This window comes from Pleurodeles waltl, chromosome 8, assembly GCF_031143425.1.
Source record: "Pleurodeles waltl isolate 20211129_DDA chromosome 8, aPleWal1.hap1.20221129, whole genome shotgun sequence".
Classification (NCBI taxonomy): domain Eukaryota; kingdom Metazoa; phylum Chordata; class Amphibia; order Caudata; family Salamandridae; genus Pleurodeles; species Pleurodeles waltl.
This window is the reverse complement of record NC_090447.1, coordinates 1327537000-1327561827: the sequence shown is the minus strand read 5'-3', so window position 1 is coordinate 1327561827 and position 24828 is coordinate 1327537000. Positions and strand designations below refer to the sequence as shown.

General features: G+C 45.7%; 1 protein-coding gene across 1 annotated transcript in view; it reads left to right on the top strand.

The window, feature by feature from the left end:
- The window catches only part of ATM (ATM serine/threonine kinase), a 1319133-nt gene that overhangs the window by 156611 nt on the left and 1137694 nt on the right, over positions 1-24828 (top strand). Inside the window, exon 9 of the mRNA XM_069202321.1 lies at positions 18913-19085. Within this exon, the coding sequence (XP_069058422.1) occupies positions 18913-19085 (173 nt within the window). The remainder of the gene's footprint in view (positions 1-18912; positions 19086-24828) is intronic.

Sequence of the window (24828 nt, the reverse complement as noted above, 5' to 3'; positions counted from 1 at the left end):
TTGCGGCCAAGACAGGTCATTCTGTCACATGCTATTGTAGTGGCTCGGTGGTTTCCTGTTTAAATACTGTATGTGGGAACACTGGACAGCTTGAGCCCAAGTGATGTTTGCTAAATATCTGAGATGTAACTGATCTCACCCTTATAGATCAGATATGGATGACTTTGGGACTGATATTGGCAAAACGCAACATAGCCCGCACCTGGAAAGCAACTAGACCACCGGAGGTGGAGAACTGGAAGCTGGATCTAGATTGGTGCATGTTGGCAGAGAAAGTGATCTATGAGAGCAGGGTCTGCCCAAGAAACTGGACTATAATTTGGGGGAATTGGAACAAACAGAGGGGTGGACTGTGTGCTTTGGCGGAAGTTATAGGACCAGAATATCAGCACAAGACATGATGGGTTGATTTTGAGAGGCTATAGTTCTCGGGTGGGAGAGATCTGGGGGAGGGGGTTGGGGCATGGGGTCGCGATTAAGAGAAAGGGTGATGGCTAACTGTGCTTTGACAAATATGACTTCTGAGGCTGCAGTGTGTATCTGTTTATGTTGTTTTCTTGCAGTAAAATGAATTTTAAAGAACTATTTAAAAATGATCATTCAGGTTTTACAGGTCAGTTTACGCTTTACAAGAAAAAGGGTGTTGCTATTCTATGTGCAAAATCATTTAACTCTGATCTATAACCGACAAATGAATGTATCTGCTAATCAAATTTGCAGCATATTCTTAATACTTATTTTAGACTGTATGATATATACTGCATATTAAATACATTTCCTACATCTTTTAGCAAGTTATACAAAGCAAAGGCATATGTTTTTTTTTCTTAACATTGATGTGCTGGTTATTGAATTGGCTCATTACATTTTTAATAAGAATCTCATTTCTTAACATTCTTCATTCATAGGGTATTAACCGTGCTGCCTCCTAATTAACAGGTAACATTGTCAGTGTTTGGTTATGTCTGTAGGTTAGTACTGAGTACCTGGGTTCTAACTTTGGGATTAGATGTTCAATGCTATCTCCCTCTGCTTCATTCACTTCCCTCATGAATTTGTGAGCACTTTCAAACCACTTTGAAATATTGAAATCGTCTAACGCAGAGCAGTATGATCTATGTAAGAGTTTTTGATTCATGTTGGTATATTTTATAGTATAGATTTAAATCATTTATTGAACCATTTGTGAGCAGAATAAATACAGCAATGAAAGCCAGTTATTATACTACAAAATGTGAGTTGCTCTGAGTCATTAACAAACTCCCCAGTGAATAACACAGACCCATACTTTACACCGACTTCACCTTCAAGTGGTAAATATTTAAATTTATGGATAGCGATGGAGGGAAACCAAAAAGGAAGGGGGAACCAGAAATGTGAAGGAGGTACAGGGAAAGGTTATTGGGATCTAGCAGTAAACAGTGGAGAAAATCAAGGTACACTGCACATCTGATAGGTATCTCTAGCTCAACACAGCACTGGTGGAAGTTGATATGCTGTTTTAATTAGGGCTCATCTGTGAAGACTTACCAGTACTAGGTGTTTGCCAGACTCCCCATCTCCTCTCAGATAGAAGTGTCAGCTGCCATCGCAGGGTATCCCAACATCTGAATGCAGGCAATGCGCTGTATCTTGCCTAAGGCTTCTATCCTTAAATCAAATGACAGCCACACCTTAGTTCGTCAGTACTGGATCTTTCATAGATTCACATGCCTAAATCATTCTACGTCAACAAAATGTGAGTCCCACACTACCATAGAAAGCAGTAGTTAATGTAATACATAGCAGTTAATGTTAAAAAACATTCACTTTAACATTCCCATCATTTGCACACAAAAAAAAAAAAAAATTGTGCTCAATTTACTGCAGTTCTCTGTAATTTGAAGGGAAATTCACTTCAGGGCAAGACTAAGACCTATACATAGTCTGACTACACAGTTGTGTAATAACCAGTAAAGAAGGGACTGTTAAGGTCATATGAAAGAAGAGGCTGCATGTAGAGGATCCACACAAGGAGTGCATCTACTGTCTCCATCCTGAGCACAAGGCTAACGACTGCAACATATGGCCTACTTTTTCTCAAAAGACATTAAAGGACAGAGAGGGAGGAGTACTAATTTGGCTTAAAAACTTAAAATCCATGGAAAACCCTCTATCTGAGGAGGACAATGATGATTCCTCGAAGACGGAAAAATCCCATGAGAGAGATGGGCCTCATGAGAGAGTGCCTTAAGGGTCAACTAAAAAGATAATGAAGAAGCCCCACCATGGGTCATCAGGGCATTCACAAAAAGTCTGAAAAGCATCCAAATTCAGGAAAAAATCTCCTCAGAAAAGGTTTAATCTGAACTTACTACTCCTTCACTAAAGGAGGCACATTTGAAAAAATCATCAGAATCTCTACCCTCAAACGGTTTCTTGTTCATGATTGGCATTCTCGACAAAGACCTCATTGTCAACTGCGCTGACGGTCACCATTACTACAACAGTGTCCACCTTCACATCTGCGGCATCACCGATGATCATCTTGTCTTTGCCCTTGGCTCAAACGATAATGGCGAAAATCCTCTTGTCAGTGGCATAGTCAACCAAGAAGTCGATGACAGATATCGACGGGGAGAACACAGTCGATGATGACACTGCTGCTTCTGGCCTCACCAACAAGAACCCTGTTGACCTTGATAATGCCGACTGTAGCCCCGTCGACAATGACAACTCCACTAATAGAAACCTTGTCGATGATGGTACCAACAATGGCATCATCGATGAAAACACCAGTGGAAAGGGTGTGCCCAGATGTAGGTCCCGTGCTTACTGTGCCACTGGATTCAAGCTAGCCTGGCTGACGATGGGTGATACCCTGAAACTGGTCCCAGGATGCTTGTTTCCGGTCCAGGGAAGGACCTGGTCTGGCAGTTCGGGCTGGACTGTTGCCAAAGGGAAAAGGGTCAAGGCTGATTTGCATATGGCGGGGTCCAAACTGGGATGGCGTGATGACCACAAAAAAAATGGATTAAACCCAGATCTGTGACTGGGGGGTGAGTGTTTGAAAAGTTTCAGCACTCCGTCCATCATCATTTTGTGTTGAACCAGAGGACAACTGGTACCTGAGGCTGACTGAGGCTGGTGGTTTGGACACCTCACCAGACACTGGCTTGGTCACTCCACCCACCATGGCTGTTTTGCTATGGTGGTGTGGAGGGCAGCTGAGGTTCTGGACCTTCAGCTGTGAGGGCAACTGAGGTCCTGCACCTTCAACTGCCCTTGCTGGCAGGCAAGACAAACGTCTTGACCGAGATTCTTCAGGCAGCAGTTGTCCCTTCTGAACCTTTACTCCCATTTAATGAAGCCCTTTCAGATGTCCCCCTTGTGGCCCTGTCCAAGCCCTGCACAGGGGCTCCTGTGCACAGAATAAATGCCTGTCATCATGGCTTCACTCCTGAGTACCCCAGTTTCCTCATCCAGCACCCCATCCTAGAGAGTTTGGTGGTCCAACCCTCCACCTTCCAAGTTAACACTGGTGCGTTTCCTACTAATATAATAATATCCAAAGGGATAGGGAATCCAAAAGGCTGTGGATATCTTTGGCAAGAGGATGTTGTTGTCCACCAGCCTAGCACTGTGATTGGTGAACACCGTGTATCTTTTGGGCCGATTAAACCACATGTATCACCACCGCATCTTTTCCTGCCCAGCCACTGACACCCGCTGGCTTCTCATCCTTTTCATGGCCAGTAATGCAGTTCCCACTGATAACGTGGGAGAGGCAGGATTTGCCATCACCTGCCCCACTGGCAATCCATAACTTTGGGCAAATGGGTACTCCAAATCATCCAGTGGGGTTAATCCATCCCCTTTATGAAAACCTGGCCACCCATGCTACCGTCTCAAGACCAGCTGACATAGGACCATCTCTACTTGCATCGTCAGGAAGTGTTGGTTCTTTGGCTAATAGAGTCATTAGAAGTGTACCAGGTAGGTTGAAGAAGTTAAAGATGCTCATGTTAGCAGTCTACCCTTGACCCTGGAGACTGAATAATAGTGCTGGACTTGGAGAACTCTCACTTCCAATTCTCTGCCCTACGTGCCTACAGGCACTACCTGCGGCTCACTGTGGGTCACAAGCATTATTAGTTAGCTGTGCTCTCCTCTGTGGCCTTACCATCGCCCCCTTAGCTGTTCACCAAGGTAATGGCAGTGGTCGCAGCAAGCCTGTGGGTTTCTGTCTATCTTTTCCTTGATGACTGGCTGTTGAAGACCAGCTCGCCCCAGGCAATTGTTTGCCACCTTGAGACAATGGCAAACATCCTGCACTCCCTTGTGTTCGCCATCAACGTGCCGAAGCTGCACCTGACCCCCTTCATATACCTGTGGACGTGTGCAGACTCTGTTGTGGGACCTGATGGTCCACTGGGTGCAGCATCAGGAGAATGTCTTTGACCTGGTCCAGGTCTCTGAGGGAACTGCAAAAGACCTTCAGTGGTAGCTAACAAACCACAATCGGATCAGCAGCAGACCCCTCTCCCTTCTTCAACCAGAGCAGACTGTAGTGACAAATTTGTCAATCATGTGCTGGGGTGCCATATGGGACAGGTGGAGATCAGAGGACTCTGGTCTCCAGCAAAGTCCGGGCTCCACATCAGTTTGCTGGAACTACAAGTGATCTTGCGGTCATTGAAAGCCTTTCTTCCATCGATCAAGGGAAGGCTAGGGCAGGTGTTGCATGAACAACACCACCGCCATGAAGTACTGCAACAAACCGGGTGAGGTGGGGTTTTGAACCCTTTGTCAAGAGGCCTTGTCACTCTGAACATGGCTGGAATGTCAGGGCATTTCTCTGGTGGTTTAACCGCTGGCTGGTTCTCTGTACGCCAGAGCAGACAAACTCTGCTGTCAATGCCTAGAGGATCCCAGGTGTCATCTCCATCCGGAGGTGGTGCAAGAACTCTTTCCAGATTGGGGAGAACCTTGGTTAGAACTATTTTGACATGCAATGTCAACACTTCTGCATACTGGAGTTTCCATGGCAGCTCTCGCTTGGAGAGGATTTTTGTCTTGAGTGGAGCTCAGGCCTCCTGTCCACATTCCTGCCAATATCACTCTTGCCAAGAGTTTTTAAGAAGGTCAGAAACGACCGGGCCCAGGTCATTCTTGTGGCTTCAGCTTGGGCATGGAGAGTTTGGTATCCCAAGCTCCTGAGCATGAGCATCGGTCTTCTGATCAGTGTGCCACTTTGAGGAGGGGGGGGGGGGGAGAATCTTCTGTTGCAGCAGCAGGCTGGGTCCTTCATCTGAACCTGCACACGACTCCCCTTCATGCTTGAAGATTGAGAGGTGACAGTTGACAGCGTGTTGCAGGTCGGTCAATTTCCTTGGAAGCAGCATCCTCAAGAGGCCCACCTTCCGGCAACACAGACTCTGAAGTAGCAATTACAGAGGATCCAAGTGGCCAGATGAGGGGAAGGGAAATTAGGGAGGGTAATGCAGGGAGGGAGACTTGGAACTGGCGATACAGCAATGTTATTCCTTGTACGACACATCACTAGTAAATCAATTAAATAGTAGGTACAGGGTTATATTACATATATATGTTACCTGAACAACAAAGAGCATGGATTTGGAAATCCCCATCTGTAATGTATTCTTTAAATTGCGCCTTGTGATTGAAATTTTATTTTTCTTTTCAGTCAATTAGAAGACTAGAGTTTTTAGTTATTCATCATACGGTGTTGATTTCCTGCCAGACTCAAATATCCTAGATTAATGCCTTAAAACAGCGCAATGTATTTCAGATCAGCGTCTTTCAAATATATGCCAACGAGTATCGTAGTTAGTGCCAAAGTAATTCTCATTGCCTTATATTCTTACTTCTTTGCAATGCACATTATGGAAACCACACCTCAAAGTTCAAATGTTTAACATGTTCTCTCTGAGAGTATACTCGTATTGAGCTTCCCACATGTATTTTAACTGAATTTGAGTTAGTCCTGGTTCGTCCAGTGATCATTAAGACCATGCACAAGTCTGATTCCAATTTAGCCATTCAACTCCCTGAGAGCGCGTCCAATGCGCAACTCGAATGTGGTAACTTTTCACAAGAAAATGTTCAACGGAACAAGCAGAGGTCTCCTACCTGATTGTAGAATCCAAACATGACCTACTGCTGCCACAGAAAAGACTCGCTGGATTCAGAGAAAACCTGGAAGACTTGCTGAGCCTCTGCACGGTACGGGAATAATCCGCATGCGGCATCTGGGTGTGGTCATTTTTATAGCCACCAGTCATGGCAAACAATTACGTAATTGCGTGTCTCGTGACTTACTGAAACTAAAATAGGACTAGGTTAGGGAAAAAATGAAAACAGAAGTTAAAGCACTAAAGCGCATAGCATGCTAAATTGAACACTGGATGGGTACACAATATATTGGTGCCTTTTGCCTTGAAAAGTATGAACTGTTAAGAGTCACAGTATATATTGTTTTTAAACGCATTCTGTAGAGTGTTCATGTATAATGCTTAGGTTAAGCGCTAGTTTCAGTAAATATGATCAACAAGGACCTCAGGTGTTGCGTTGTATCGGTTCAATGGATCTGGTTTAAATTAAATGATGTCAGACAACATAGATCAAAGTTGGTGTTTTAAGGCTAGTCCATGACACAGCATTTTACCTTCCCCCTTAAATCTGTAATGTTATCTTGGCAGGCAGGTCTCCCTCCACCAGTGTGGTATACGCCTGCCATTAGGAAAGGTTTGTGACATGGTATACCCCCAAGAATGTTAACCCTCTTTCTTCACCTTTAAACCCAGTTTTTTTATTCTTTCCCTAGCCCAACAGGGATCTACTCTGGCCATTCTAAAAGGTTATCTTTCAGCCAATTTGGCTTTAATGTGGTTTCTGGACCAACTGTCTTTGTTCAAGTAACCCATTGTAATGTGTTTCTTAAAGGAACTCCAACATCTATTCCCTCCAAAACCATTCATTATGCCCCAGTGGGACCTGAATCTAGTCTATACTGGTCTAATGTGCGCACTCTTTGAGTCTGTAAACAAATGTCCACTCTATTTACTCACCATCAAAACAGCTGTTCTGACGCCCATAACATCCACCTGGAGGGTCAGTGAACTGGAAGCACTCTACCTACACAACATTCTACCCCGACCAACTGGTTCTAAGAACTCCTGTCTTGTTTCTCCTGAATGTAGTGACATCTTTTTATGTAGTTCAAAATATCGCCCTATCTACCTTCTTTGCTCCACTCATCCTTCTAAAGAATAGGAGAGACTCTACCTCCTGGACCCAAAAAAACCCTTATCATTCTACATAGATCATACCAAAACATTCTGGCTCGACAATCAACTATTTGTTGGCGATGTGGGGGCAAAGAAGGGGAAGGCCAAGCTGAAAAGGACCATCTAACTGTGGATAATCCTCTGCATGAAAATTTGCCAGTGGCTAAGAAGCAGTCCCCTAGGGGCTTGCGCACTCATTCTGTTTGAGCCAAGGCTGCACCCACTGCGTTAGCTTGTGAAGTTCCTGTCCTGGACATCTGCCAGGCACCAACGTGGGCATCTCTGCACATGTTCACTAAGCATTATTTCCCGAAAAGCCAGGTCTGTTGTGATGGTTATTTTGCTCGTTTGGTCCAACAGGACTTTTTTTTTTGGTTTAATCTTTTCTCAGATCCACCTCTAGGGAGGTATTGCTTGGGTGCCTACTGTATGGTAAGGAATCTGCTGATAGAAGTCTCTATCAGATGAACAAATTACTAACCTTTGGTAGCATCTTATCAATAGAGACTCTATATATAGCTCCAGATTCCTTACTGACCCTCTTATTCTCCCTGCTCTGCACCTGGGATTTCTGCACTGGGTCATCCCCCTGAGGTCCTTGGTCCAGAACATCATCAGGCTTTGTGGCTCTGCGCTTCTGGTGTGGAAATGTCACAAAAAAGATGTCAGCTCACTGAGGAGGTACCTACATAGGCACTGTGCACATAACTTCACTTCTTACAATGCTGATAGGAAGCCCAACTAAAATACCTCCCTGCGCACAGTGGTACTGCTCAAGAATTTCCAGAGTCAGCCTGACACCTTTGAACATTTTGGGCTAGATAGATTGTCTTCCAGATAAGATGTTACCGAAGGTAAGGAAACTGTTCAACAGAGTGAGGATTGGAAGACACCAATGAGCCATAGACGACGACTTCTACTTCTGTATTCATAGAACCTGTTCTTGGATAGATTGTTCTCATATCGCAGTCAATGCTATGCAGATTAATATCTGCAGACTTCTTAGGTATTTTGCTGTCAAGCTCTAGACATGTTGGTGTTTCTTGAGATAATAACCCACAGGTTCGCCCAGGAATGTATTACCCCAGATCTGTTTATATCTGTTAAGAGATACTGTCTCAAAGAAGGAGTTCGCCCTAAAGATATTCAGGACTTTAAAAAAAAAAAAATGAATATAGAGGAGACAGATTGTTAGAAACCAAGTGGGATGCCTTTAAAGTTACGGTGAGGGGAGAGGCTATATTGCTGATGACCAACAAGAGGAGAAAAATAGATTGCTAGAAGGCAAGAAAGTGAAAGAATTGGAACAAATTGTAGAGCTTGACAATCATAATCCCTCTCATGAAATCCATAGACAGCTGGCAATGCTAAGTGGTCAAATCTTCTGCAAATGAATAAGGAAGAACAGACTCTACTGAAGTTAGGCCACATCTTTGACGAACCTGGCAATAAGATGGAAGTCCTGGTAGCATGACAACTATGTGTAAACAAATTAAAGAGTTTATTAAAACAAAGTATAAAATGAATAAATGGGTTGTTAGAATAAATGAGAAAAAAGAGATAAGTGTATTGGACATTTCTCTGAAGTCTATATTCCCAAGAGCCAAAAAATGATAAAGCCATAAAAAAACTGAAATATAATAGAAGCTAGCCCATCCTATTGAAGGCTTTGAAGTAAAAAAAAAAATGCAGTGATGAGAGATGGGCTTGGTTAAATTCCACGGGGTCACATGACTTTAAAGTCATTTTTATAAAACTTGTGTTTCTTGCCTGGTGGCATCCTTGACAGTGCTCTATAATTCTTTTGCTCAACAGTCAGGAATGTCCCTCTGTTAGATCTGACAGCCTTTGGTGTGGTCTTCCACAAACGTTTTGCCTTCTCCTCTCCTCTTTGCTGAAATTAATTTTGTTGGCTTTAGGACTCTCTGCATTTTACTACTGCCAACCAGTGTTACAGTGATTGTGCTCAGTCCTTAAAACATAGTAAAGTTGACTTATACCCAATTGGTCTATTTAGTGTAATTATAAGTCCCTATAAAGTGTTACATATAATAGAAACTTCTAGCTGCCGATTCCTTAGCTTTGAATTTCCCCAGGCATGAGACTGATCTGGAAGATTTTCATGAGCAGTACCCCTGCGCACCAGTAGGTGGGGTCAGTCGGCTCTGCAGTTTTAGCGCTGAAAGAGACATCCACGTCACCCATATAGGCACCCCGGGCACGCTAATGTCAGTTCTTTCCTTTCCACGACAGTCAGTGCAGATCCAGAGAGAGCTACCTTCTGTCACTTCTTGACAGGCTTTTTTTGATGTTTTGTCAACACCCCCCTTACCCCTCACCCCCCTTTAACAAAAATATTTTTTTCTTCCTGGTGGGTCTAGAGAATGTCTTCGACGAGGAAGAGAGGTTTTAAACCGAGTGGTGCCTGTCACCGAACCATGTTGGTGTGAGGAACTGGGTGATGCCATTGGACTGGACATGTCTCCAGATACCGGCATGCTTTCTCCTCCTACTGTTGCTATGGAGGATGAAACTACATATGCTGATGAAGAGGGCAACTGAGGTCCTGGATCTCGAGCTGCCCTTGGTGCCAGTCAGGACTAACATCTTGATGAAAGTGCTATAGCTGAGAGCTTCCTCCCCTGAATCCCTGCTCCCTTTCAATGAAGCACTTGCAGATGTCCTACTGGGGACCTAGTCCAAGCCCACCACAGGGGCTCCTGTGAATAGGACGATTACCTGCAGCCATCGCCCGCTCAAGGGGATCAAAGTTGCCTCAACATACCCCACCCCGGAAAGCTTAATGGTCCAGGCTTACACTTCCCATGGCGGGTTCCCTAGCCGAACCCCTGGACAGGAAATCCAAGAGGATGGATAGCTTCAGTAAAAAATATATTTTCTTCCACCATCCTTAAATTGCAGTCAGTGAACAGCCCAAGCTTATTGGGCTGTTAATATCACTCACTGTGAGACATGGTTGCATAGGTGTTACCACAAGTCCTGGAGGAGGCTCGGGCTGTTCTCTCCCACGCAGTCAAGGACGCAAGAGACGCAGCCAACTTCACTAGTCGTTGTGGTTTAGACACAACCGATTAGCTTAGCACAACAGTGTCCATGATGGTGGTGCTCAGACGCCACACCTGGCTGAGAACATCTGGGTTTTCGGGGGATGTCCAGGTTTCCCAAATGAACATGCCCTTTGATGGCAACCGTCTCTCTGGAGGCAAGGCAGGCTCGGTGGTGGAGTGCTTCGAGGACCCGGGTACTATGGCCAGCTCCTTGGTCTCAGCCACCTGCGTTAACCCCAGTCTGCCTTTTGCTCCTTTTGTGGCTACCAAAGGGGCGTTCAACCGCTACAGCCACCATTTTACACAAGCTGCCCAGCTTATGTGCGTGTGAGGGTGCGGTTCTTCCCGACCCCGTGAATCGGGTAGCCCGTGGTCTGCTACACCATCACCCCCAGCAGCTGCAGCCTCTAAGCCTGCCTAATCTTGCCCTTCAAATTCATGGGTGTCCAGTTGGTATCAGACTCCACCATCATCACCACCACTGGCAGTACATAACATTGGACAAGTGGGTCTTAAGAGCATTCAAATATACTCCTCCCTCCATCTTACGACCGGCTGATGGAGGTTCATCTGTCCTTGCTCTGCGAGGAAGTCAGAGTTCTCTTGGCCAAGGCAGCCATTTATCGACTTCCAGGGCCAGAAGTAGGTAGTGGTTGCTACTTCCGCTACTTTGTGGTCCCAAAAAGGTCAAGGGTCTTCGTCCTATCCTAGCCCTTCGAACTCTAAACTTTTTCTTCAGAAAAGAGAAATTCAGGATGCTCAAATTGGCTCAGGAATTGTCTGCCCTGGATCCCGAAGACTGAATGGTAGCGTTGGACTTGCATGACGCCTATTTTCACATACCCATCCTGCCTGCCCACAGACAGTACTTGTGGTTCACAGTAGGCCACGAGCACTTTTAGTTAAACATGCTCCCCTGGCCTTACCAGTGCCTCTCGTCTGTTCACCAAGGTGATGGTGGTGGTCCCAGCTCATCTGCACAGATCCAGGGGTGGCAGTTTCCCCCTATCTCGATGATTGTTTGCTGACGACTAGTTCGCCCCAGGCTAGCTCCCACCTCCAGACTATGGCAAACCTACATTCGCTGGGTTCAGTATAAAGGTGCCAAAGTCTCAGATGCTCCCTTTCATCAGAGCTGTTCTGGACATAGTGCAGTTTTGGGCTTATCCTCCCGAGCAGTGAGTCTGTGATATTCAGGCTATGATACCAATGTTTCAGCCTCTATTCTGGGTTTCGGTGAGACTGACTCTGAGGCTGCAGGGCCTCATGGCATCCTGCATGTGACACATGCCAGATGGCATGTGTGGGCTTTGCAATGAGACCTGAAGTTCCAGTGGGCCTAGCATTAGGTAATCTCACCGACATGGCCCAGATCTCAGAGGGTACTGTAATAGACCTGCAGTGGTGGCTAATTAACCGAGATTGCGTCGGAGGCCCTTCCCTTGCCCAACCACTTCTCACAGTGGTGACAGATGCCTCACTCTTTGTATGGGGCTGCCACCTGGGAGAGGTAGAGATCAGAGGACTCTTTTTTTTTTTTCCAACAGAATCCATACTCCACACAAACATGCTGGAGCTCTGTGCGATCTGACTGGCATTGAAAGCCTTTCTACCCTCTATCAAAGGAAGACTAGTGCAGGTGTTCAAGGTCAACACCACTGCCATGTGATACTGCAGCAAACATGGCGGCCTTGGGTTTTGGACCTTATGTCAAGAGGCTCTGCGGGTCTAGACATGACTGGAACTGCAGGGCATATCCCTTGTGGTTCAACATCTGGCAGGTTCCCTGAACGCCAGAGCAGACCAGCTCAGCCATTGATATCTAGTGGATCACAAGTGGGGTCTCCATCTGCAGGTGGAGCAAGGTCTCTCTCAGCAGTGGGAAGAGCCTTGGTTATTTCTGTTCGCCTCTGCAGAGAATGCTCAATGTCAGTAGTTTCCCAAGCTTCTGAACATAAACATCAATCCTCCAATCAGGGTGAGGCTGCAGGCTTTATCATCCAAGCCTCCCTACTTATCAGTCTTTTCAGACAAGCTGGTTCTTCACACTAGGGCCTCTTTCCTGCCGAAAGTGGAAACACCATTTCATGTGGATCAATCTGTCACTATACCCACTTTTACGCTACTCCACATCCCTCTAAAGAGGAGGATTTACTCTACTATCTGCACCCAAAAAAAGCATTGTCATTCTACCTTGATCCCACAAAAGAGTTTTGGGTGGACGATCAACTCTTTGTGGGGCATGTTGGTGTGAAAAAAGGTTGGGCAGTGCTGAAACGGACCATCTCCCAATGTGTAATTATCTGCATCAAAATCTGCTAGGCCTTGTCCAGGAAGCAACCCCCAGAGGGCTTGCAGACTCATTCCACCAGAGCCAAAGCTGCGATCACTGCATTAACACACGGAGTCCCAGCCCTGGACATCTGCCAGGCAGCAACGTGGGCTTCCTTGCACACGTTAACCAAGCATTACTGTCTGGACATTCGGGACTGCAGAGATGGGCATTTCGCCCATCTTGGTCCTGCAGGACTTCCTATTTTGAACTTGTCTCCGGTCCCACCACTGGGGATGGTATTTCTGTTCAAAGGTAAGGAGTCTGTGGCTAGAAGTCTCTATCAGATAAACAGGGTAATTACCTTCGGCAACGCCTTATCTGGTAGAGACAATATCTAGACACAGATTCCTTACCAACCCACCCATCCTCCCTGCTCTGGGGACAGATTTTTAGAGGTAGAGATGATCTCTTTTAGGGCTCTAGTCTGGACACACCAGTGTCTGTGAACTTCATGGCTCTGCGTTCCTGCCGTGGAAAGTCATGAAAAGTAACTGATGTCAGTGCACCGATGCATCGCCTGTATAGGTGACAAAGATGTCACTTCTGGTGTAGACAATGCGTATGACGCTGCGCAGATCCAATCGACGCCACCTACTGGCATGCAGGGATGCTGCTCCCGAAAATCTTCTAGATCAACTCTGACACCTGGGGAATTTAAATGTAAGGAATTTGCGGCTAGATATTCTCTGTACCAGGTAAGGGGTTACTGAAGCTTTGTAACTTGTATCCAGGGCCAGTAAATTAAATTATTGTGCCACCTACATAAATAGTCTTTTTAAATATATCTCAAACCTGCCATTGCAGCTTGTGTGTCCTTCTCAAATCAATTCGACCTGGTAAAATTACCCCTTTGCCAATCCTAAACCTCCCTTTTTAATACATATGACACTCTAAGGTAGGCCCTAGGTATCTCATAGGGCAGGGTGCTGTGTAATTAAAATGGTGGGCATGTACGTCTAAGTTTTACTTGTCCTGGTAGTGGAAAAACTCCCAAATTAGCTTTTCACTTTTGAGGTCTACCTCTTCCATCGGATAACATTGGGTTACCTTATTGCATTTACTAAGTGCTAACTTTTGATTGGGAACAAGTAGAAATATAAGGTTTTGTCTCAAAATAATTGTAATTTAGAATCTTCCGTAACAGTAAATTCATATGTTGAGTCACAATTCTGAAAATGCCATGTTTATAAAATTGATGTTTTTTGTCCTAACCATTTGATGGCTGAGGGCTGTGTCCTGGGTGAGATTACTGAGAATAGCTGGCAGTAAGTCTTTGTTTATTCCTCCCAGACAGTGAAACAAAGGGGAACTAGGAATTGGCAAGAGGAGCCATCCTGTCGGGGTGGGAGGTGCGGAGCGTTTTCTTGCCCCATTGCATTTCAAAGGGCTTCCTCCAGCCCACTCGTAAAGGAACTTGACACTGGCATTTTATCACTCCAGACCACTTGGAGTTTGGGCAGGGGAAGGAAAAAAAATCCAGAACCAGGTGTGGGCTAGTCAAGACGTTTCTCCAATCCAAAGGCTGCCACCAGGTATAAGTATTGGAGCCCCAGACCAACTCCTCAGCACACTCCTTGACCTGTGGAGGACCCCCAGAAGGACTGTGTTGCACTTCAGAGTACTTCCCTGCTGCTTGAGGCTGCCTAGCTGGTTGATCACAAGACTACCAGATTGACTCCAAGAGCTAGTTGGCTGGCCTCTTGTGTGAGCTAAAGGGGCAAAACAAGCTCCAGAGACCTTGAACCCTTCACCTGACCTCTGCTTGGGGTGAGTCCTGAGCCCCCCCCCCCATGTAGTGCCCAGCCAGTCCTGGAACATTGGAAGTGGTGCTAAAGGTGCTTTTCCAGCCAAAACATGGGACTGGAAATATTTTCTGCTTAAAAGTGGCCCAAGAACCAACAGAAGTCCGGGACTCTCATGCATGCCGATCTGCCTGAAGTGCATCGCTAGTTGACCTGTGTTTGCTGTAGATCCTGCTACTTTTGTGTCCGCAGCAGCAAATTTTGTTCCGCGTGACCTCTCAGAAAGGCTGTAGGTCCTCATAGAGCCTCCGTCAGCTACAGCCTTGTCCTGCTGGAGACTAGGTCAGATCGTAGAAATTTTCGCTGTGACTTCATCCATCAGCTCTCCGACAGCAACGCCTCCTCCTCTGAGACTGCCAGCTGCCTTGACTCATTGAACTTTACCTTCCCAGGAACTTTACTTTGAAATTTCTTCTAATTTGAAGGAAATCTGAGACTTGGCCCAATCCACTTCATTTATCCGAACTGCGCTCTGTTGTGGTTGACCATAATTTTTTACTTTGTCCCGCTGCTCAATCAATCATACAAATTTCTTAAGTGCACTACTCACCCGGTAGGGTCTCAGGGTGCTGGGGAGGTGGGTGGTTACTGCTCAAAAAGTCATGTTTTGAGGTGTTTTCTGAAGGTTAGGAGGTCCTGGATCTTGCATAGGTTGGTGGGGAGGGAGTTCCAGGTTTTGGCGGCAGGGTGGGAGAAGGATCTGCTGTCGGAGGTGGTGCGTTGGATGCTGGGGACTGTAGCGAGGTCGGCGGAGCGGAGCTGTCGAGTTGGTTTATGGAAGTTGGTGCTGTGCGATTAAATGCCAGCGGTTGGTGCTTTGATGTTTTAGGTGCTAATTTTCACACAAAAAATTAAAACTTAATAAGTTTGGTTCCACTGATTGTATTTAATCTTTTTTGTGTGTATGTATTAACATTTTCTGTGTTTTTCTAAATTGGTTTGGAATTTTTCCTAATGTTTTTGTTTCCACTCTATTATCGTATCTGTGCTGCATAAATACTGAACACAGTGTCTCCAAGTTAAGCCTATCTGCTTTTGTGCCAAGGTACCAGAGAGCTAAGCACAAGTTAATTTAGTGACTTACGTGGTTCAAGCTGATAAAGATTGGCTTTTTATTTGCTTGAGAAGACTCATTACCCCCCCTCAATCAAAAAATGGCTTTCTTACACTCCCTGTATGCATGGAGCTGACACTTTGCTTGTGCATTAGGTGGGGGGGGGGACAGAACTATGCATGTATATATGTAGACTGATTGCACTTCTTAGTGCAGGCCTACAATGTTTTCGGAAAATGTTTGTTAAATAGGTTTGCACCATTTATGCTCGAGCTAATGGATGCAGACCAAGTAGGGTTCGTGAACGACAGAGAAGAAAGTGACAATGCTTGGAGAATTACCACATGGTTGAGAAGGTACCCACCAAAGAATCCCAGTGCTCTTACTCCGTCTACATGATATAGAGAATACTTTCAGCACAGTCAGGTAGAAATACCTGGAACCTCTCTTGAACCAAATGGGTTTTGGCCTTAAGATTTTGGTAGTGATTTTGGTTTACTATAAGAATTCAGACAACAATTATAGTTAATGGTATCCCCTTGCAAATATTCACAATTCAGACAGGCACGAGGATTATCTGCCCACTAGCTCAACTTCTTTTTAACTTGCCAATCATTCCCCTTGCATTTACTTTGAGGCAGGAGGAAAGGGTCCAGTGGGTAGTATTTAGAGGGCTGCAGTGCTAAGTCTTTGTATTTGCAGGTTGTGCGTTACTCTCTCCAGTCCTAGAGATTCCTTGCCGGTAGTAGCATCAATTCGGAATGACTTCAGGGATGTTTCTGAGTTAATCAAAGAAAGTCAAAAGAATTATGGAACCTTATTTTGCTGAGGGAGGAATTAGGCCACGTGGCTGTAGACTGTTCTTTTAGGTAGACTTTTAAATCTCTTAGGTGAGTAGGCCTGAACATTACCGAAAATGTGAAGACTTGCTATAGCTAGAACCGAAAAGACAAATCAAAACTGACCTTAATAAATGTCTATCTCTTTGGGTCCTGGATAGGGAGGATTCACATCCTTAAAGTGAATGCCTTTCCTCAATTATTACATTTGCTCCAGACCCTTCCAGTGCCCATCCCTGAGGGAGACCTGAGATAGTTACAGTGAGATTAGGCACACCTTGTTTGGATAAGGAAGAGGGCTAGGATGATAAGTGTCAGGCCTTCACAGTCCAGAGGAGGGCTACCACATACAGACATTATTCCTTAATACAGAGAAGCTCATTTGAGAGTGATTGTAGAGTGGACCACTGTAGAAACAGAAACTAAATGGCTATTTAGAGATAGGATGATGGTGGGTATTTCTTTTTGGGCCCTCTACTTGATAATCAAGCACAAAAGACCCGGAATGTTCACCTGTCCACTCCAGTTAAAATAGTGTTAGAGTTATGGGACAAAGTGTCCATCCTCTAATACCGCCATTAATGACAACCCCAAATTTTTGAATGGAAAGGGAATTTCGAATATATTTCTACAAGGAGGGATTAAGTCCTTTAATCAGTACAGAAAATAGTTCAGTGTCCCGGAAAAATATTACAATACTTCAAACATGTCATTGGGTGATGTACTACTTGCTTAGGCAAGCATCTATTAGAGAGTGATCCCCAATAGAACAACTTGTAAGAACCAGTCAGGGGATGCTCTCAGATATTTCTAATTTCTGTCAAAATACAGCGAATTTCCATTTGAGGTGGTTCAGACATCTCAATGGAGAGATCCCTATAAATAGCAAGGAGAGATATAGACTGCAATTTGTACAGTGTACAAAAGTGTACCTCACAGAGAGTTGACTTGCAAAGTGTTATATCAATGGCATTCATCCCTGTTGTGCTTCACCAAATTTATCTAGAACTGTTGGCTATGCAGTGCAGGAAAAAGAATCATGATGCATATTTGGTGGGCCTGTCAAGCCATTTATCTCTTTCTTGGAAAGAGGTTCTGAATCACCTTAAAGGTGTGAGATTCAAGCTGATGCAGGACTGATTATTTTTGGCTTGCTGGGAGGCCAATTCCAGCAGGCTAGTTGGAACACAATAATCTTGGGGTGGTACATGTTGGGGCTGCTAGAATCATGATAGAGGCACATTGAGAAAGAAAATCCTCCTAGCTTGGCACAGTAGTTATGGAAACCTTGGCAACAGTTAGCATTTGAGAAGTGAACTCATGACCTGAACAACACTAAGAAGAAATTTGCCAATATATTCTCTTATGATGCAGTATTTTTCCAAGCTAGAACATTAGTATTTTGAGCTACCTTGACCGATAACCCTGCAACTGTTCATATGATATGCTTATCATAGCACCTGACTGTTCACATAAGGGAGCGTGACCTGTATTTGATAAGTGCATGAAAGAGATGTTAATTGCTATGGTGGTGAAATGTATTATATGGAAGATGTTGGTGTGGGGATTAAGTAAAGTTGCCTTCAAAGCATTTATTTTACTTTTTCATTATCTGTTCCTATTGAAAACCTCAATAAAAAGATTTGAGTAAAAAGAAAGAACCCTACATCACAGCAAAGCAACAGTCATCTCTCCTCTCTCAACCCAACTTCCGCTCCAATCACGGATTGGTTGTATGTTTGCGTTTCACTCTATACAGCACTCTGCCACCTTTTGCCTGGTTTGTGCAATGTAAATGCCACATACATAAATACATTCAAAAGAATCCCAAACAAGCTGCAGGGTAAGTTGGTGAACACTTCTCTCAAGTGGGATATAGAGCTGTATTACTATCCAGGGGTCCATAAGACAGTTTCACTCCCATCCCCATCCTCTCCTTACCAAAGATTTGATTGGTTAGTGAATGGCAGTCCTTCTTACAAGAGGAGAATTTCTTGTTCATGTACGTTCATGAAGATTGTGATTATCGTCAGCTGTTATATTTTGAGTGACTGGAATGTCCTCGTATCTTTATCTAGCAAGCTATTGATCAAAGTTTGAATCTCAGTTTAGGAACATAAAGTAGGTTGATCTGCATTAGTATTCTTTGCAGGTTTGTGTTACCATATTCTCGTATTGGCTGGAAATATAGTGGAAAAAGATGAATCCCATATTGTTTGTTGATTTTTGTTTTGAATGGTGACAGTGGATGACATTCATGGTTAGAGTCCTTTTAAAGGCTTCTGAGCAGACGAATAGTGTTGAATGTAGGTCATGAAAAAATATACAATTTATGAAGTGTTTGTATTTCATCTTGGACCTGCCTGATATAAAAAATGTTTAGGACCGTTAGGATCAAATACAGCTGCTCTGGATGGAGTTATTTAGATGTGTTGATTGCTGCTGGATTTCACGCCAGTGTTCACATTTCAAAAGAAGTGCAAAAAATCATAATTTACGTTATTTTATTTTCTATTGTTTTCTAGTTGTTTACAGAAGATATCAGATTCCTTGATATAACACAACCTTCATATGTTGCCACACAAAGGGAACTTTCAAGTGGACAAGCACCAAGCAAGCGAAGAAGAATTGAGATGGGTTGGGTAGTGATTCGAGAAAATCTTCAAAAATCGCATAAGGATTTTGATATCATACCCTGGTAAGTGATGCCTTTGTTTTTTATATTAGGATTCCAATGGCTTACATGTTTAACATTATGAAATTTTATATGGAGCTCCTGTTTGCACAACCATATTGCTACATTGCATAATTATTTTTATGTGCAACTATTTATCAGTTTCTTGTATTCTCATATATGAAATGTAAATAACTATTTTGGGTGCCAGACCTCCCGTGTAGACTGTGATTTTTGCGAACCTCTGGTTGATCGACATTGATTATATGCCTTTGGTAGTAATACATTTCTGAGGATGGATTACATAAACTACTATGTGTTTTTAATTCTGTTCTAAATTGTACCACTGAATATTTAGCAGCACATTACGTATTGTAAAGGTGCGCTGTTCTGCTTCACTACTATTTAGTTTGGTCAGTGCTGCATGGTGGTAGCAAAAAACAGTGTTCAGATGTTAGTCACGAAACACTAAGCACCACCAATAACTGTAATCCAGCCCCTAATGTGAATTTCATGGTAATGAATAAACTTTGCACGGCCATTTAAAAATAACCTTGACTAACCAGCGACCTACAGGTGCGTTTGCAAAATGACCCTAGTTGCACGTTTCACAGGTACGACAACTAAAAGCTCATATTAAACTCATATATACTATATATTGAAGAGAATAGTTTAAAAATAATTTTCCATTCAAGGCAACATGTGAATAAAAATTAGAGAAATGGGTATTTTGGTTTAATGGAAAAAATGTATGCTGCATCAGTGAGGACTGGCAATTATGTGCCCTTTTTTATCCATAAACACTGGGTATCTCCCCTGATCTCCATGATCCTAAAAACGATCGCTTTAATAAGAAGCTAAATATTTTAACGCCACATGTCTAAAGATGACATTTTTTAACTTCTCCAAATGGACTTAAAAAGAAACGGTTTTAACTTCATTTTTATGGGCATATAAAATAATTTACATGCCTAACACAAAGAAAAGCTTATAGACCAGAGCACGAGTTAAATCTTGTTTTCATGTTAGCATAGGTCCTAATATTTTGTGTTTAAGGGCCTGATTACGATCTTGGTGGTTAGGATGCTCAGTCACAAAGGAAATGGATATCCCGTCCACCGTATTAAAAGTTCCATTATATCCTATGGAACTTGTAATATCTGTCATGTTTGTGACTGAGTATCCCATCCGCCAAGATCGTAACCAGGTCCTAAGTGTTTGCCGGTGTCGTACAGGATGTTACCTACACAAGATTCAAAACATTGAACCTTGCTCATTCTCTGCCTCCTTGGTAGGTCTGTGGGTTTTCGTTCACTTCTATTGGACTATACGGTACAGTAGGGCAAAGATATTCTTCATCATGGCATCTTCATTAATATTCATAAACACTGAACTTCTACGTCCAGGAAAACATTTTTAATGGAAATTGAAATTCCCTGAAATATAATAAATTGCTATTCAAAAGGTAAAATTATACTTTTGTATTTTTAAGACATAAAATTATATAATTAATATAAAATAATGCGAAAATTAGACACAAAGCTGCAATGCGGACTGAAAATGGTTAATTTTTCACTTTTTAAAAGGGGAAAAATTAAAGGAAGTAGTTTCCTGATATATACAGCCACACATTGGAAAACATGGGTGTTGCATTAAACCAAACAATGTGTGCCAGAGTCACAGCATGCAACTGTCTGGCTGTTGGTTCATAAAATCATTTTTCTACGAGAAGGATCCCTGAACAAAGTACTCTTTCCTACATCTGCATTATAAAACATTTTGTCATGTAAGGTCCTGTGACATTGTTTGCATTTTGTTTATCATCTAATTTTTTCAAGAAAGCTTGTAGGTATTGAACTGAGTCAATGTACTTATTTTGATCTCCGCAGCTCAATCAATCAATCAATCAATCACAATATTTATAAAGCGCGCTATGTACCCGTCAGGGTTTCGAGGCGCTGAGCGGAGGGGGGGGCGTGGTGCGCTGCTGTTTAGCGGTCGAAGAGCCAGGTCTTGAGGAGCCTTCTGAATGCGAGGAGGTCCTGGGTCTGGCGTAGAGGTGTGGGGAGAGAGTTCCAGGTCTTGGCGGCGAGGAAGGAGAAGGATCTGCCGCCGGAGGTCTTGCGCTGGATTCGGGGTACGATGGCGAGGGCGAGGTTGGCGGATCGGAGTTGACGAGTTGGAGTGTAGAAGTTAAGTCTGGTGTTGAGGTAGGAGGGTCCGGTGTTGTGAAGCGCCTTGTGAGCGTGGGTGAGGAGTTTGAAGGTGATCCTCTTGTCTACCGGGAGCCAGTGGAGTTCCTTCAGGTGAGGGGAGATGTGACATCGGCGGGGTATGTCGAGAATCAGTCGGGCGGAGGCATTTTGGATACGTTGGAGTCGTTTGATGTCTTTGGTTGGGATGCCTGTGTAGAGTGCGTTGCCGTAGTCAAGTCTGCTGCTGACGAGGGCCTGGGTCACCGTCTTTCTGGTTTCTGTTGGAATCCACTTGAAGATTCTGCGGAGCATTCGAAGGGTGTTGAAACAGGAGGAGGAGACGGCGCTGACCTGTTTGGACATGGTGAGGGCGGAGTCCAGGATGAAGCCGAGGTTTCTTGCGTGGTTGGCAGGGGTGGGCGGGGGTCCGAGGTCGGAGGGCCACCATGAGTCGTTCCAGGCCGAGGGAGTGCGCCCGAGGATGAGGACTTCCGTCTTGTCGGAGTTGAGTTTCAGGCGACTGTTGTTCATCCAATTGGCGATGGCTTTTAGTCCCTCGTGGAGGTTTGTTTTGGCGGTGAGCGGGTCTTTGGTCAGGGAGAGGACGAGCTGGGTGTCGTCGGCGTAGGAGATGATGCTGAGATGATGTTGGCGGGCCAGTTTAGCGAGGGGGGCCATGTAGACGTTGAACAACGTAGGGCTGAGGGAGGATCCTTGGGGGACGCCGCAGATGAGGTTGGTGGCTTTGGAGCGGAAAGGGGAGAGACGGACTCTCTGAGTTCTGTCGGAGAGGAAGGATGAGATCCAGTGGAGGGCTTTATCTTGGATGCCGGCTTCCTGGAGGCGGGTCAGTAGGGTGCGGTGGCAGACTGTGTCAAAGGCGGCTGATAGGTCGAGGAGGATGAGGGCTGAGGTTTCGCCGTTGTCCATTTGATGTCTGATGTCATCTGTGGCGGCGAGGAGAGCAGTCTCAGTGCTGTGGTTTCGTCTGAATCCGGATTGTGAGGGGTCCAGGATGGAATTGTCTTCGAGGAAGTGGGTGAGCTGAGTGTTGACGATCTTCTCGATGACTTTAGCTGGAAAAGGGAGGAGAGAGATCGGACGGAAGTTTTTGAGATCGTTGGGGTCGGCCTTGGGTTTCTTGAGGAGGGGTTGTATTTCTGCGTGTTTCCAGCTGTCCGGGAAAGTTGCGGAAGTGAAGGAGAGGTTGATGATCTTGCGGAGTTCGGGGGCGATGGTGGCGTTGGCTGAGATGAATATGTGATGAGGGCAAGGGTCCGTAGGGGAGCCTGAGTGGATGGTGTTCATGGTTGTTATGGTTTCTGCATCGTCCACGTGGGTCCAGGCGGTGAGGCGGCGGTCGTGGGAGGAGACGTCGGGGGTGGGGACTGGCGGTGGACCGGTGTTGAAGCTGTTGTGGATGGTGGCGATTTTCTGGTGGAAGAAGGTGGAGAGGTCGTCGCAGAGTTTCTGGGAGGGCGGGATGTCGTTGGAGTTGGCTTTTGGATTGGAGAGTTCCTTCACGATGCCGAAGAGTTCTTTGCAGTCGTGGGCGTTGTTGTTGATGCGTTCGGTGAAGTGGGCGCGCTTGGCGAGGCGGATCCGTTGGTGGTGTTCACGGTTGGCGTTTTTGAGGGTGGCGAGGTTGTCGGGTGTGCGTTCTTGGATCCATTTCTTTTTGATCTTCTGGCAGATGCTTTTGGAGGTAGTTAGATCGTCTGTGAACCAGGCTGGTTTTTTCTTTCCTTGGATTGCGGTGGGTTTCTTGAGTGGGGCAAGGGTGTTGGCGCAGTCGAGAATCCATTGATGGAGATTGATGGCGGCTGTGCTCGGGTCGGTTGCGTCGGGTGGAGGGTTGTTGATGAGGGTGCTGGTCAGTTGGTCTTGGGTGACTTTGCCCCAGCGGCGGTGAGGAGGTAGCTGGATGCGGTGTTGCTCTGTGATTTTCTTATAGGTGAAATGGACGCAGTGATGGTCGGTCCAGTGGAGTTCGGAGGTGTGGCTGAAAGAGATGTGGTTGCTTGAGGTGAAGAGGGGGTCAAGGGTGTGTCCGGCGATGTGGGTGGGAGTGTTGACTAGCTGGTGGAGTCCGAGGTTGAGGAGGTTGGAGGTCAGTGATGTGGTGTTGGCGTCGTTGGCGTTTTCCAGATGGTAGTTTAGATCTCCCAGGAGGATGTAATCAGTGGAGGCGAGGGCGTGGGTGCTTGCGAGGTCGGCGATGGTGTCGCTGAAGGGGGCTCATGGTCCTGGAGTGCGGTATATGAGGGTTCCTCTGAGAGTCGTGTTGGGGTCTGTGTGGATCTGGAAGTGGAGGTGTTCGGCTGTCTTGAGGGTGTCGTCCGAGTGTGTGTGGATTTTGAGGGTAGCTTTGTGAGCGATGGCTATTCCGCCTCCGATTCCGTTGGTTCGATCTCTTCTGATGATTTTGTAGCCGTCCGGTATGGCGATGGCGATGTCCGGAGCCGAGGAGTCGTTCCACCAGGTTTCGGTCAGAAAAGCCACGTCAGGTGCAGTGGTGTCGAGCAAATCCCAGAGCTCGATGGCGTGTTTTCGTGCGGAGCGGGTGTTGATGAGGATGCAGTTCAGGTGGTTGGGGTTGAAAATTTTAGTAGTTGGATTAGTCGTTCTGATGCAGGAGAAGTTGCAGGTGCGGCAGGAAAAAGGTCCTTTAGTGTGCTTCGGGGACGCCCGGAAGCATTCAGTGGAGGGGCCGGGGTTGAAAGCGCGGAGTTCGTTGGTCGAGTAGCGGATGTGGGGGGCGCGGGGCCAGGGGGGGTGGCGCTGGGCGCGGTCCAGGCGCGGACGGGCGCAGACTGGCTTGCCCCTGGCGCGCCTCTGGCGCGCCAGCGGCGCGGGCGCGCAGCGCCAGCCATTAAGAAGGGAGGGGGGAGGGAGGAGCAGCTGGGAGGCGGGAGGCGGGAGGGAGCGGCAAATGGGGGCGTGAGGGGGGCGGGGCTGCAGGGAGGCAGCGGCAGGGAACGGGGAGCGCACAAGGGGCAAAACACTGAAAACGAGCAAAAATACAAGCAGTTACAATAAGAAAAGCACACAATCAGAAAACAATAATGGCACAATACACGATCGGGGAGACAGCAATCAGGGGGGCACAAAGGGGGCAGAAGCGCCGGGGCGAGGCGCTGAAAAAGCGAAAAAGCCAAAAAACAACTTACAGGACGGCGGAAGCGGCACACGGGTCAAGTGAGCCCACTAGCCACCAGGGATGAGGCGCAGGAGGATGCCTGCGGGTGGAGGAGGGCCTCGAACACGCAAACGGCAGGTTGGTGCTGCGGTCGTGGGGGGCGAGCTCAGGACCTGCTAGAGCCTTTGGCAGAAACCAGGCAGAATGAGAGTCTGTTAAAATTTTAAATTTTAACTTTGGTTCCTTTGTCCTGTGTAGAGTAGGACTTCTTTTTTTTCTTTGGGAAGTTGGATCAACTAAAGAAAATGTTTTTATGGCCATTGCAAGTCTAGAGGTTTCATAAACCCTTCAGAAACTTCTTTTCCACCCTGTGGCTTTTCATAGACCTGTACCGCAATTGGGTCGTGAAACAGTTCCACAAGTGCTACTTTCT